We start from the raw sequence: 15,235 nt of genomic DNA, 5'->3' as shown, positions 1-15,235 counted from the left end.
TCGGCTTTTGTTCAACAGTGACCTGTACTTGTTAAGTAATTCTGCCGGTCTCCTACTCTTAATATCATTAGTGCCAACGTGTACAACTATATCACCTTTTGTGCCCTTAAAAGATGATATCCGCTCTACAACGTCATCAACCTTTGCCCCTTGCAGACATACCCTGGTCCTGTTCCACCTATCCTTTTTAGAAAGCATGTTTCCCCGTTTCCCTGACAATAGAGTCTCCAACAACTACTAGTTCCTGAGGGACCAGCGCATTCTGCCTTGGGGGTTGCCGCTGTGTTGTGTGATGACCAAGTGCAAGCTCTGGCGTTGATGTGGGCAGCTGAGAGCCTGATGGGCCCCTCAATTTAGATCTTTCGAGGGCATCCACCCTGTCCTTCAAACTCTCATATAGGCCCATAACTACGCTGAGTTGTCGTCTGATTTCCTAACACTCCTTACATCGTGCACAAAAAAAGACATTCCCCATGGCAATATCATGTTCCGTTCCAGAGAGTTCGGCAAACATTTCACAAGTCGCACATTTTTTTAGGCTCTGATGCATTGGAGAATCGCCCCCCTCAGTTCTCCCGAGTCACAGCACTCTTGCCACTTTGTGCCCGTTGCTTTGCTGCTGTAGTTTGGGGCATGATACTTTAAATTAAATTAATTAAATGTCAATACTACGCTATCTAATAGAAACAGTGAAGGTAATTACTCTATAAATTATATGTTAGAGCTACCTAACAATCCTCAATGAAAAATTTGAATTCCCTACCACTATATACAAAAACAACGGCTGCAAGATTCGAACGAAATAACGGTTTTACATATATTAAGTATTACGTATATCTACAAAAACTTTATCTAAATTAAATATTTATATAATATCGGTGTGTAGATACACCATAGATAGGTCTTAAAAAACTACAAAGTAGTTGTTGTAGGCATCATTTGCTCTTTCTCATATTGTGCTCTGCCTTCATGACGAGTTGCCATGATATTGCACTACCTCGAATAAGTAACGCTTTACTAATAGAGAAGACTATTGTTACTTATTGTCAGTGAGTACCACCACCCAGACATGTTTCAAGGCTATTGGCCTATCATCAGTGGGTGAGCAGGTACCCTGGTATTGCAGACATGACGACCCAGTTGTGGGTCGTCATGTCTGCAATACTAGGGCCATCTAAATTAAAATAAAAATAACCAGCGTAACTATAACTATAAGGCTACGTATTAAGTACAATATAAAATAACAATTATGTAAATAAAAAGGCAAACATTTATTGTTTTAAAATGGGACTCGTCGGACCAGGAGACCCATCTCCAAGGTCCAGTGCAGATGTTCTGTTGCCCAATTGAGGCGTAGAGTACTGTGTCATGGTGTTAGCAATGCGACTCTGGTGGGTTGACGGCTCCCATAACCTAGCAACAGTAGCACAAATCACATAACCTGTGTGATTTGTGCTACTGTTGCTCTCCGGTTGGCTGATACAATGCAAGACAGACATCGATGGCCACGTTCATCCACCAAAAGACTCCGCACACAGCACCATCCACGATGAGATGTTATTCTGGAAATGGCGTATTCCCGATACACTCTTAATACTGTCAAACAGGGAGAGTGCAATTTCTGTACCATCTCCACGATAGAGTGACCCATGCGTCAGGCACCTAATATCATCCCTCTTTCAAAGTCTGTTAACTCACAACGTTTATCCATACTGACATCAAATTACCATCTAAATGAATGCAGTGTGCCTATATAGTAGTAATAGTAATAGGGGCATGTGATGCAAGAAAGCAAGCGTAGTAGCTTATGTAGCAGTAGGCAAAAAAAAAAAAACAATTTCATACAACTGTTCACTCTAAAAGTTTGTCCAGGTACTCCTTGAATTTATTTAAGCTATCAACTTCCACAATGACAGATGGAAGTTTGTTCCAGCAATTAACCACCCGCTGGCTAAAGGCAAATTTCTGCACATCTATTCTACCATCATCTTTCCTCAATTTGAATTTATGCCCCCTCAGGTTCGCAATCTGAGCAAGCAGAAGAATCCCATCAGAATTCAGCATGCTCAACCCATTCAAGGCCTTATACAACTCAATCAGATCACCTCGGAGGTGCCTAGTCTCCAGCTGCTGCAATCTGCAAGACATAAGCCTTTCTTAGTAAGAGGACCTCTTCATTCCCCTCACAAATCTTGTTTCCCTTCTCTGTACACGCTGAAGCAATTCTACATCCTGCCTAAAATGAGGCCTCCAGACCTGTAGGCAGCTCAAGGTGTGGGATGACCATTGCTTTATACAAAAGGATAATCACCTCCTTTTCCCTGCTAGAAAAATTCCTGTATATCATTGACAATAATTCATGACTGCTCTGGCAGCCTGTCTGCATTGCTCAGAAAACTTCATATGTGACTGCACAATCACTCCCAGATCTTTTTCATTTTATACCATCCTATGTGTAGTACTACACAGTTGATACATTCCTGTGGGGGTTAATTCTACCCAAATGCAGTACTTTGCATTTGGGTAGTACTGCAGTACTTCAGATTGCACCTCCGTAGCCAGGTGGGCAGGAGCAGCAGTGCGTAGCACACGCTTCTTGATTAGACCGGGGTTCGAGCCTGTGCCCACCAAATACGGAAAGGTCATTGAATGACCACCGCATATCCCAGAGCAATATGGCCTTAGTTGCTAATGCTCTTAAAATCCAAAATAACAACAGTACTTCAGTTCCCACTTCTCAACCTATCTGCCCAAATTTTCTAGATCCTGTTGCAGTGGTGCACTGCCATTATTGTCATTAACAACCCTGCCAACCTTTGTATCAGCTGAAAACTTCAGCACTAAGACTGATATAACTTCATCAATATCATTAATAAATATACAAAACAACAGTGGGCCCAAAAACAGAACCCTGTGGGACTCCACGAATAACATTAGTCTACGAAGAGCAGTGTCCATTGATTACCACATTGTCTTCTCCCACTCAACCACCTTTTTATCTATTGTAGTAATTTACCCTTAATACCCTAGTACTCCAATTTGTACAGTAATCTTCCATGTGCAACAATGTCAAAAGCTTTCCTGAAATCCAAGTATATGATATCAAATTTATTTTTTGCTTCTAGTTCCTTTCTAACCACATCATAGTATCCAATCAAATTTGTCAGACATACTTCCACTTAACAAACCCATGCTGTATCTGAATTATTGCTGCAGTCTTATCTAGATGATCTTGAAATGCATCTTTAACCAATGACTCCATTATTTTCCCCGGAACAGAATTTAAACTATGTTGTTGTTGGGTTTAACGACACATAGGCTGCTAGGGCCATACTGTGTCTTTCTAATGGTGAATATGAAAAAAAAAAAAAAAAAACCCTATATTTTATGATATATTCCTATCCAATTTAGGAAAGTAAATAGTTCTTTTTTTATTAGGATCATCTCCCAGAATCTGCAATAAATTTATTGAGGACTGTCTATTCACAATTGGTTTAAAGGTGCTTAAGTGGATGTTTTGAAAGTGGGGACAGTCCACTAACAAATGGCGAATGGTCAGTTGTACTTGACATGATGTACATTGGGGAGCACCGTCATTAGTTAATAGATACAAGTGAGTGAGGTGAGTATGCTCAATCCTTAGCCTTTATAAAATTGTTTCTTCTTGTCTGCTTACAAGGAAGCTGGAGAGTCACAGCTTTGGTTCTGGTTTTATTTGGTATAGTTTGTTTCCTGGATAACTTCGCCAGATTAGTGACACCAGCTATTGTAAAATGCTTTACGGATAATATGCTTATAATCGGTATATGGAGTTTTTAAAAGTCTGCAAAAGGATAGTGTCTGGTTGTTTGGTTGCAAGATCTGCTCCATCATTTTCTGATAAACCAAACTGTGACATTCTGCTGGATTCCAGGACACTGGCATCCAGCAGATGTCAGTGTCCTGTCAGGGTGAGAGGAGTTGGTATTACTACTTATGGCAGAGAGAGAGCATGAGTGAGTCAGCATATATTAAGGCAGGCATAATTAGAAGTTCAGTAATGTGATCCAGAGCAAAGTTTATTGCATAAAGCTCAGCATTGAAGATACTGCATTCTAGAAGGGCGCTGACTCTCTTTAAAAATTACAGCTGTGAGTTGCAGGCTCTGAAAAAGCGATAAGTGTTTGCCTTTTTATTTACATAATTGTTATTTTAAATTGTACTTAATACGTAGTCTTATAGTTATAGTTACGCTGGTTATTTTTATTTTAATTTAGATAAAGAGTTTTTGTGGATTACTACTTAATATACGTAGTTCATTATGTGGTTCATTACAGTTGTAATGAACCACACTGATTACATGGCGAAAGCTTACTGCTCTTACGAGACACTACCGTCTACAAACCCCTAACCATCAACCCCAACAAGGCTTTGGAACGATGGGAGTCAGAGGTGAATATCCTCGTCAACACTTGGCTGAAGCAAGGGAAAATCACATAGTCAACCCGTAATCACCTCCGTGCCTCCGGGTGTCAGATCCCACGGTTTTACGGCCTGCTGAAAGTGCACAAAGAAGGCACGCCACTAAGACCTATTGTATCCTGCTGTGGATCACCGACTTACGAGCTGTCTAAATTTGTCTCGAAACTTCTTTCTCCTCTAGTTGGCAAGACCACCTACACCGTCTCCAACAGTGTTGAGTTCATAGAAAGGATCCGCACTATATCCATCTCGCAAGATCAAGTCATGGCATCGTTCGATGTCGTATCACTCTTTACCTCCATCCCAGTGGAACTTGCCATCTCTTGCGCAAAACAACTCTTGGATAATGATGGAACCCTTAGCGACAGAACTAAGCTGACGCCTGATGACATTTCCGCCGCCCTCAGACTGTGCTTAACAGGGGGTGCAATCATGTTTAATGGTTCAATCTACCAGCAGATACATGGCACAGCCATGGGTTCCCCTGTCAGCTCGGTCACAGCAAACATCGTGATGGAGGAGTTAGAGGAACGTGCGTTTACACACGCACCGGATCACATCGCCTTTTGGTGTCGCTATGTAGACGATGTGTTCGTAGTGATCCCTAGAGACTCAGGTCAGCGACTCCTAACCCACCTCAACTCACTGTCGCCCTTCATAAAATTCATGATTGAGCTGGAGTCGAACAACTCTATACCATACCTAGATATACTTGTCCGGCGCGAAGACACATGCTTGAAGACGACAGTTTATCGTATGCCTATGTGTGCTGGCCAATTTACCAACTTCCAGTCAGCACACGCACGGGGCCACCTCCTCTCAACCGCCCGAACCTTGCTAACTCGTGCCTGGACACACTCCAGCTCTGCAGATGAAAGGCGCAAAGAGATCACCAGAGTCAAAGTAGACCTTACGAGGTGTGGCTACCCCATCGATGTCCTTAACAGGTGTGATCTGCAAGCACGCGACAACGTGACGACCAACAGCGACGCCAACAGTGACGAGTCTTCCACGAGGGCATTCATCCCATACTACCCCAACCTGTCACAGCAGATCGGTAGAATCCTAAGATCGCATGGGATCAAGTGCATCTAACTCCCGGGCAAGAAACTGCGTTCTCTCCTTTCCAACATAAAAACACCTGTCCCCACCCTTCTACAGAGTGGTTTGGTCTATCGCATCTCTTGCCGTGACTGCACGAGCTGCTACTTTGGAGAGACTGGACGTCGACTCGAGAAACGCCTCTCAGAACATAAAAGGGCGATCCGTTTGGCGGATGTAGAACACTCAGCTATTGCCGAGCATGTCTGGACAACCCACCACGACATCGACCCACACCGCGATGTCGTGATTGTAGACAAGTCCCACCATTACCTAAGGCGCACCTGGTTGGAATCGTTAAGTATAAAATGCTCGGATACCTCGTTGAACAGGAACAGTGGTTGTCAACTTAACCCCATCACAGAAGCAGTAATTCTGTCCATAGACAAACGCTGGCCACGTCACCACCATACATCACAGCCACAAACATCAACACACAATTAACCACGTGCCTCACGCACCATCCTGGCAGTGCATCTCTATTCCAACTGCCATTCAAAGTATTTTAATCTGATGAAGGCTGCCACCCAGCCGAAAGCTAATTCATTTATCATAGTTTTAATGCTCTGTGTAACAAAAATAAAAATAAAAATACGTAAAACCATTATTTCGTTCGAATCTTGCAGGCATTGTTTTTGTATATAGTGGTAGGGAATTCAAATTTTTAATTGAGGTGGCTAGGTAGCTCTAACATATAATTATATAGAGTAATACGCTTCACTGTTTCTATTAGATAGCGCAGTATTGACATTTAATTTATTGATCTTACTAATTTAAAATAGCATGCCCCAAACTAAAGCAGCAAAGCAACGGGCACAAAGTGGCAGGAGTGGGCGATTCTCCAATGCATCACAGCCTAAAAACATGTGCAACTTGTGAAATGTTTGCCGAACTCTCCGGAACGGAACATGATATTGCCACGGGGGGATGTTTTTGTGTGTGTGCGATGTAAGGAGTGTAAGGAAATCAGGCGAAAACTCAGTGTTGTTATGGGCCTATATGAGAGTTTGAAGGACAGGGTGGATGATCTCGAAAGATTTAAATTGAGGGGCCCATCAGGCTCTCAGCTGCCCACATCAATGCCAGAGCTTGCACTTGGTCCCTAAGGAACTAGTAGTTGTTGGAGACTCTATTGTCAGGGAAACGGGGAAACATGCTTTCCAAAAAGGATAGGTGGAACAGGACCAGGGTATGTCTGCAAGGGGCAAAGGTTGATGACGTTGTAGAGCGGATATCATCTTTTAAGGGCACAAAAGGTGATATAGTTGTACACGTTGGCACTAATGATATTAAGAGTAGGAGACCGGCAGAATTACTTAACAAGTACAGGTCACTGTTGAACAAAAGCCGAGAATTAGGGTTGAATTTGAAAGTGTCTGCAATTCTGCCGAGACACGATAGAAGGGAGTATATGATGAGAGCCTTGTTGATCAATTTGGCCCTGGAAAGATTGTGCAAGGCTCAAGGGATAGAATTTTTTCAGCCTGGTCTGTACTTGTTAACAGGAGAGACTGCTTCTACATGGATGGGACACACTTAAATAGAAAGGGTGCAAGTATATTTGCTGATGCTATCGAGGCAGTGTTAGGTGGGTCGGAAAACTGATAGCTTGGGGGGATACAAGAACTAATAGTTTAACAGTAGCCGTACGCAGAGGTGAAGGTGATTCTTGCACAACTTCTATTAGAATACGTAGAGACCTGGAGCGAGGGGTGTCGGGGGTTTCAGGGATGGATGGCAGTCATCTTGAAATAGGTGGGTATATGGGATGTGTTAGGGTAACTAGGAATAGGAGCATGTAGACCAATGCAAGAAGTATAATAAATAAATCTGATGAATTTGAAGTGTTAGTCAAGACATCAAAGGCGGATATTGTTGGAATATTGTTGGAATAGCAGAGCCGTGGTGTCACACAGATATAAGGAATGCAGAACTGGAATTTGGGGAGTACAATGTGTACACAAAGGAAAGAAAGGGAAGAGGTGTTATGCTGTTAATTAAGAAAAACATAAAATCAAAAGAAGTGCACCCAGTTGATGTAGATGAATAGTGCACTGTTGAGCCAGTTTTGTGTGACATAAGTACTGTGAAAGCAAAAATAAGAGTAGGAGTGTGTTATAGGCCTAATGACTCCAATGAGTACAATGAACAATTGTACAGAGAAATAGAATGGGCTAGTAAATCAGAATGTCTTATAATGGGGGATTTTAACTTCTCAAATATTGACTGGAACTTGTGGGTTGGTCACTCACATACTAGTCAGACTTATGTGGATTTATTGGATGACTGTTTTCTGCAGCAGCATGTTTGAGAGGCAACCAGAGAGAGTAATACTCTTGATCTGGTTATCAGCAGTGATCACTCGTGTATTAAGAATTTGCAGATAAAGGAACCACTAGGTGGCAGTGATCACAGTGTACTGATGTGGGATTTACTTAAAGATTTAATTACCATCAGGGGTAAAGGAAAGGGTTTTTGCTTCCGTAAAGGTGAGTCCAGTGGTCTCAGAAAGTTTTTAAATTCTGTACAGTGGGATCAACTTACGATGATACCAACAGTAAATTCTAAGTGGGAAGCATTCAAGGAATTAATCGTGGATGCTACTAAAAGTTTCATACCTATTAAGAAATATTTTAGGCCTAAATTGTTATCGAATGAACTAATGAGACTCGTAACAGGGAAGAAAAATGCATGGGATGCATATAAATTATCAAGCGACTCAGAAGCCTATGGAAGATATAAGCTAGTCTGTAATCAGGTCGCGAAGGCAGATTACGAGAAATCCTTGGAAAAAGATGCCAAGAAAAACAGCAAGGATTTCTTTACTTATATAAACTCTAAAAGGAAGGGGATGAATCTGATTGGTCCAATTGACATCGGTGGTTCGACTGTTGATGATCCTGCTCAGAATGAGTATTTTGCATCTACATTCACACATGAGGAATTATTAAGGTTTGAAAATGGCAGAAGGATATCAAATTGTAGCAGGGTGCTTAATGATCTTGTAATAACTGAGAGCAAAGTGGAAGAGAAATTGTTGAAGTTAAACGTAAGAAAAGCACCTGAGGTGGATGGGATCTATCCAGTTATATTAAAGGAGGCGGCAAAGCAACTAAGCAAACCCTTGGCCATAATTAGGAGAGCATCCTTGAACTCAGGGGAGGTTCCCACGGACGGGAGATGTGCAAATGTATCCCCAATTCACAAAGGGGGGGGGATCGAAGAGTGACACGAGTAATTACAGACTAGTTAGTATAACTTCTGATCCGGGTAAAATAATGGAGTCACTGGTTAAAGATGCATTGCAGGATCACCTAGACAAGGCTGCAGCAATAATTCAGACACAGCATGGGTTTGTTAAGGGAAAGTCTTGTCTGACAAATTTGATAGGATATTATGATGTGGTTAAAAAGGAACTGGATGCAAAAAATAATTTTGATTTCAGGAAAACTTTTGACACTGTTGCGCATGGAAGACTATTGTACAAATTGGAGCAGAATGGTATTAAGGGTAAGTTGCTACAATGAATAAAAGGATGGTTAAGTGGAAGAAGACAGAGGGTGGTAATCAATGGGTGCTGCTCTTCGTGGACTAATGTTATTAGTGGAGTCCCAAAGGGTTCGGTGTTGGGTCCACTGTTGTTTTGTATATTTATCCATGATATTGATGTACGTATATCAGGCTTAACGTCGAAGTTTGCAGACAATACAGAGGTTGTTAATGACAGTAATGGCAGTGTGCTACTACAACAGGATCTAGATAATTTGGGCAGATGGGCTAAGAAGTGGCAACTGAAGTTTAACCTTGACAAATGCAAAGTACTGCATATGGGTAGAGGTAACCCCAGAGAAACGTACCAATCGTGTGGTACTACAATTAACATGGTAGAAAATGAAAAACAGCTGGGAGTAATTGTGCAGGCAGATATGAAGTTTTCTGAGCAATGCAGACAGACTGCCAGGGCAGGTCATGGGGTTTTGTCAATGATATATAGGAATTTTGCTAGCAGGGAAAAGGAGGTGATTGTCCCTCTGGAAAAGGCAATGGTCAGGCCACGCCTTGAGTACGGCGTACAGGTCTGGAGGCCTCATTTTAGGAATGATGTAGATTTACTTGAGCGTGTACAGAGAAGGGCAACAAGTTTGGTGAGGGGAATGAAGGGATCCTCTTACCAAGAGAGGCTTAAGTTCTATAAATTGCAGTGGCTGGGGACTAGGCACCTGCGCGGTGATCTGTTTGAGGAGTGTAAGGCCTTGAATGGGTTGAGCACACTGAATTCTGATGGGATCCTTCCACTTGTTCAGATTACAAACCTAAGGGGACATAAATTCAAATTAAGAAAAGACAGATGTAGAATAGAAATTTGGCTTTAGCCAGCGGGTGGTTAATTGTTGGAACAAACTTCCATCTGTCGTGGAAGTTTATAGGTTGAATAAATTTAAGGAGGAACTGGACAGGCATTTGGAGGGAATGGTGAGATTTTTTTTTTGGCTGATGCTGCATAAGCTCATACACTTGCTTTCTTGCATCACATGCCACTACTACATGTAATGAGACAGAAGTTGTGAATGACGAGCAACCCTTTGTTCCGGGAAGATTGGTGCAGCACCTACTTGGGTCTCAGTTTTTGGACCATCTGTATAGATCTTATGGCCTGTAAATTAGAAGCAGAGTACGTTTTGTGTAACTGCGATATTGAAGGGAGACAAGGTGTTCTTTCCCCACTGCTGGAAATAGTTATTGTAAATTGCAGGGATATTTGTCCCCGGTGAATCAGGTGGTGTCACGTCCTGATATATATTGGCGCTTTCTGTGTTCCACATTTGAGACAGTTCTTTAACTCTAAGTGCAGCAGGTCTATTTTCAATTGGTTTACAGTTGTAAAATGACTCCCATTCGGTATTGTACAGACATCTCCAACTAGGGTGAGAGGGAAGACTGCGGATTTTTGCGGCATACATCAAAAGTAATATTTTCCTCCAAAGATGTAATGGAGGTTTGTCGGCTTCAATGTAAAGGCTCTGAACTAGGGAGGTTCTGAAAGCTCCTAGAGAAACTCTCAGAGAACTGTGCTAGATGGTATTTAATCGCTCTAAAGTAACTTTTCCTCGAAGAGTCATACACTGGAGAACCATAGTCCAAACGGGACCTGATGAGAGCTCTATAAAGATGGATAAGTGTATGTAGATCAGTGCCCCATGACATGGATGACACACACCCTGAAAAATATTCAATTTCCTCAAGCAGATGGTTTGAAGAAAAGCCACATGTGCTTGAAAGTTCAGTTTTCTATCTAGCATTAGGCCAAGAAAATGGACAGTGTTAGCAAGAGGAACTGGCACATTTTTTATCTTTAGCTCAGAATCAGGATGAAGTGACTGTAGTTTGCAGAAATGAGTGGTTGTGGATTTCTGATCGGCAAGATGGTATCCATTGCATAAAGTCCAGGATTCTATTCTGTTTAGTAGAGCAATTTGTAACTGTTTTTCGATCGTGTTCATACTTTGTGACTGGCAGGATATGGTGAGGTCATCTGCATACAGGTATACTTCAATAGTTTTTGGAAGATCTTCCAATATATTGTTGATCCTAATTGCAAATAGGGTTGGACTCAGTATTGAACCCTGTGGGACACCCTCTTCTTGAATGTGAGGTGCTGATAGAATGTTTTGATATCGGACTTGAAAGGTATTTAACTTTAGGAAGTTCTGAATGATTTGAGGGAGATAGCCTCTCAGCCCTAACTGATTAGCATTAGTAGAGGCATATAATGCTAGAAAGCAAGCTTATGCAGCATCAACAAAAAAAAAAAAAAAAAAAAAAAAACCCCACTCCCATTTCACCCCTCCATTCGTTCGAAATACCTGTCCAGCTCAGCCTTAAATTTATTTAGGCTATCAACTTCCACATCAAAGGATGGAAGTCTGTTCCACCAACCAACCACCCGCTGGCTAAAGGCAAACTTCCGCATATCTATCCTACATCTGTCTTTTCTCAATTTGAATTTATGCCCTCTCAAATGATTATTCTGAGCAAGAGGAAGAATTCCATCAGCATTGAGCATACTCAAACCATTCAAGGCTTTATACATCACAATCAGATTACCTCGCAGATGTCTAGTCTCCAGACACTGTAATTTGCAAAATTTAAGCCTTTCTTCGTAAGAGCAACCCTTTGTTCCATTCACTAATCTTGTTGCCCTACTCTGTACTTGTTCCAACAGCTCTACATCCTTCTTAAAATGAGGCCTCCAGATCTGTATACAGTACTCAAGGTGTGGCCTGACCATTGCCATATATAAGGGGATAATCACCTCCTTATCCCTGCTAGAAAAATTCCTGTATATCATTGACAAGACACTATGAGCTACTCTTCCAGACCGTCTGCACTGTTCAGAAAACTTCATATCTGCCTGCACAATTACCCCCAGGTCCTTTTTGTTCTCTACCACTGTCAGTGTAGTACCACAGAGTTGATACATCACTCTGGGGTTGCTGCTTCCCACATGTAATACTTTACATTTGTCAATGTTAAACTTCATTTGCCACCTCTTAGCCTATCTGCTCAACTTTTCTAGATCCTGTTGCAGCAGCATAGCATCAGTAGTGTCCTTAACAATGCTGCCAAACTTCGTATCGTCTGCAAACTTGGACATTCAGCTTGATATACCATCATCAATATCATTTATAAATACAGAAAACAATGGACCCAATACTGAATCCTGAGGGACTCCACTAATAACATTAGTCCACGATGAGCAGTGTCCATTGATTACCACTCTGTCTTCTCCCACTCAACCATCCCTTTATCCATAGCAGCAATTTGCCTCCAATGTCACACTGCTCCAATTTGTGCAGTTGTCTTCCATGTGCAACAGTATCAAAAGCCTTTCTAAGATCCAAATATATGATGATGTATTTATTTGTTTCTGTAAACTTAGTTTAGTTCTTTGACGTGCCCACTTTTGAAGGTTTTCAGAGAAAGATCAAAATATCTTATTTAATGAAAACAACTGTGTGTTTTTTTTTTTAAGAGCTTTTCATTCAGCATATATGACAGAGTTTTATTTCCGACCACACATCAATGTTTATTGATGCGTAGTCTTTTTTGTCTCAGTGAGAGAGTACTTAAATTGGTTGTTTTTTTGCATTTAACACAGCAGTATTAGAATAGCATACTCTAGCAGACACTATAATAATTGCAAAAGCAACAACAAAATATGCAAATAATAACTGTTACTTACAGACAATAGGGAAATCTTGTGGTAACATTCTGATATCTTCAAGTGGTATACGACCAGAATCTCCATCATCAAATTCCACTAATACCAAAAAACAGTGGGGCAAAGGACTAGTAGCTAGTATCAAAAGGAGAATATTATTATTAGTTTAACATAAAAAAAATTGTACCACTTATGCATTTATTCTAAAGTATTCTGTATTTTAAGGTTTTTATGTATTTTAAGGGGTAAACATGTGCATGGGTACACAACTTACTCATGCAGTTGCTCTTGACGTTTCAAAGGCTCTTAATTGTGTTCAGCATAGAAGTCTAACTGAATAAGCTTCCATCTTTATGGTTCAGCAGCTATTTTTTGTAATTGGGTATCCAGTTTTATCTCTGACCCCTCACTGCAGGTGATGGTATATGGCTCTCTGACTCCTAACTTCTCCACTAATGATGGTGTTCCCCAAGTTTTGATTTTTTCTCTCACTATTTTTCTCTTGATATAGTAACCTTCTTCCATTGACCAGAAATCCTATCCATAGTTTTACTGATCATAGCACATTGCATTCCACCTTCCAGTTTGAGAAACCTTGCCTTGCATAAACAGCTTCAACTTCTCAAATATCCATAACCAATTCCTTAAATGAGATCTCCAGTAGGACAAAGATACTTTAGTTTATTTCAATCCTTATAAAATCCTAGTCTGTCTTATATCTTGTAAAAAGCATTCTGCTGCTCCTATGCTTATCTTCACGACACTCCGATTTCTAGGCAAGATCATATATCTTTATTGAGGATTACTCTGACTTCCAATCTCTCTTGGCATAAGCACATTACAAATATTGCGTCCTCTGCATCTAAAAAACTGTTTTCTCTTTTGTGCTCGGCATTACTTTTCTTCCAAACAACTGTTCCCTCTGTATAAATCAGAAATTTGCCCCTACCATGGAATATTGTTCTCACATCTGGGACGGTGCCACCTAAACCTCTCTCGGGCTTCTGGAATGCATTCAAAGGAGGGCAGTTAGGTTGATTAATGACTCATCTCTGACAGTCTCTACATTTTCTGTCTCATAGACATTGTTTCTGCTGCATGCCTTTTCTATAGATACTTCCATGGACACTGTTGTTCTGAATTGGCTTCTATAATTCTGCTCTCTCTTCCAAAACAGTCTGAACATCCTTTTACTGTCCAACTTCAAACTCACAGAGCCAACTTTTCTTCTTCCTCATTTATTCATTCAACTTCCATTTTCTGGAACAACCTTCCTTCGTACATATTTCCTGAAAACTACAATCTACATAAGTTAAAGTTTAATGTCAACAAATATCTTCTTTCATCTTCTCAACCTTCAACCCATGCATGGTACTAAGTATTATAGGTTCTAATACCTCTCATGTTTGGGGGGTTTCATAAAAAATAAATAAAACTTGTATTCATAAAAAAAGTATAAAAACTTTGTGCAATTCACGAAGAATATACCTTAAATAAAAATATTCAGGTACGATGGGCCCTCATTATAAATAGTTAACTGGTTCCTTAAAAGTATGATAGATAGACAGAGATATAGACTTGCATATCATAATGATACTTGATTACAAGATGTCATAAATTTAAGCACTAAACTCAATTTTTGGATAAATATCAACAAAATAGTTTAATGATAATTTTAATGATTTAAGCATATAATGTACATATTAATTTACTAGAAGGACAAACACCCTCAATCTACATACCAAGAATTTGGAATCCACAAGTTAATGACTGCATTCCTATAGATATAATCCTCCTTGCAAAATAGATCTAGAGTTGACTGCATCCTATCCCTTTTTTTTTTTCTCTCTCATTCAGACATAGTTGTAGCAATGGTGATCGGTGGAAGCTAATCTTTGTTGCAACAAAAGATCCTGTCCTGTAGTCTAGTATTCATCTATCTAAACGCTCCTTCACTGCCTCCCAATGCTTGAAGAAATTCATCAATGTTGAAGTTCTTAGTTGTCTTCTTTATCAGATAACTGAATTTTCTCAATTGAACCAGATTTAGAGTGTGCCACAAACAATTGTGTGATGGGTCTTCAGCATTAGAGGGCTCTGCTGCCAGACTTAAATGGTTATCTAGCTCAAAACTTTTTTTTTTTTTTTTTTGCATGGTGCATTATAGCCTTAGTTGCTGATGCACCAAACTAAACAACTTTCTTGCATCTCTCCTCGTGAAAGTCAACGAATTCGGCAACACATTCAGCCCATAATTTTCTTCCTGTTGTTGTTTGATTTATTGGTGCAATGACATCTAAGGCCACAATGCACTTAGATGAACTTCCTTCATTAGCGTTCATACAATAGGAACTGACTTCAGAGGTAATGTATACTGAATTCTTGACAGTGAAGCATTCCCATGGGCTCTTCTACATCATTTGTTTTAAACATTTAGTGAATTTCTGGTCT

General features: G+C 40.5%; 1 protein-coding gene across 4 annotated transcripts in view; it reads right to left on the bottom strand.

Annotated features, from left to right (window-relative positions):
* The window catches only part of LOC150076433 (uncharacterized), an 840,218-nt gene that overhangs the window by 95,278 nt on the left and 729,705 nt on the right, over positions 1 to 15,235 (bottom strand). For all 4 annotated transcript variants that reach the window (XM_090388172.1, XM_090388173.1, XM_090388175.1 and 1 more), the window contains one exon: positions 12,806 to 12,919. In XM_090388172.1, coding sequence (XP_090244298.1) covers positions 12,806 to 12,919 — 114 coding nt within the window. The remainder of the gene's footprint in view (positions 1 to 12,805; positions 12,920 to 15,235) is intronic.

The sequence above is a fragment of the Mastigoproctus giganteus genome, chromosome 13 (genome assembly GCF_048544385.1).
Source record: "Mastigoproctus giganteus isolate SK-2022 chromosome 13, ASM4854438v1, whole genome shotgun sequence".
Classification (NCBI taxonomy): Eukaryota; Metazoa; Arthropoda; class Arachnida; order Uropygi; family Thelyphonidae; genus Mastigoproctus; species Mastigoproctus giganteus.
The sequence above is the reverse complement of the archived record's forward strand: the minus strand, read 5'-3'. Positions and strand labels throughout refer to the sequence as shown.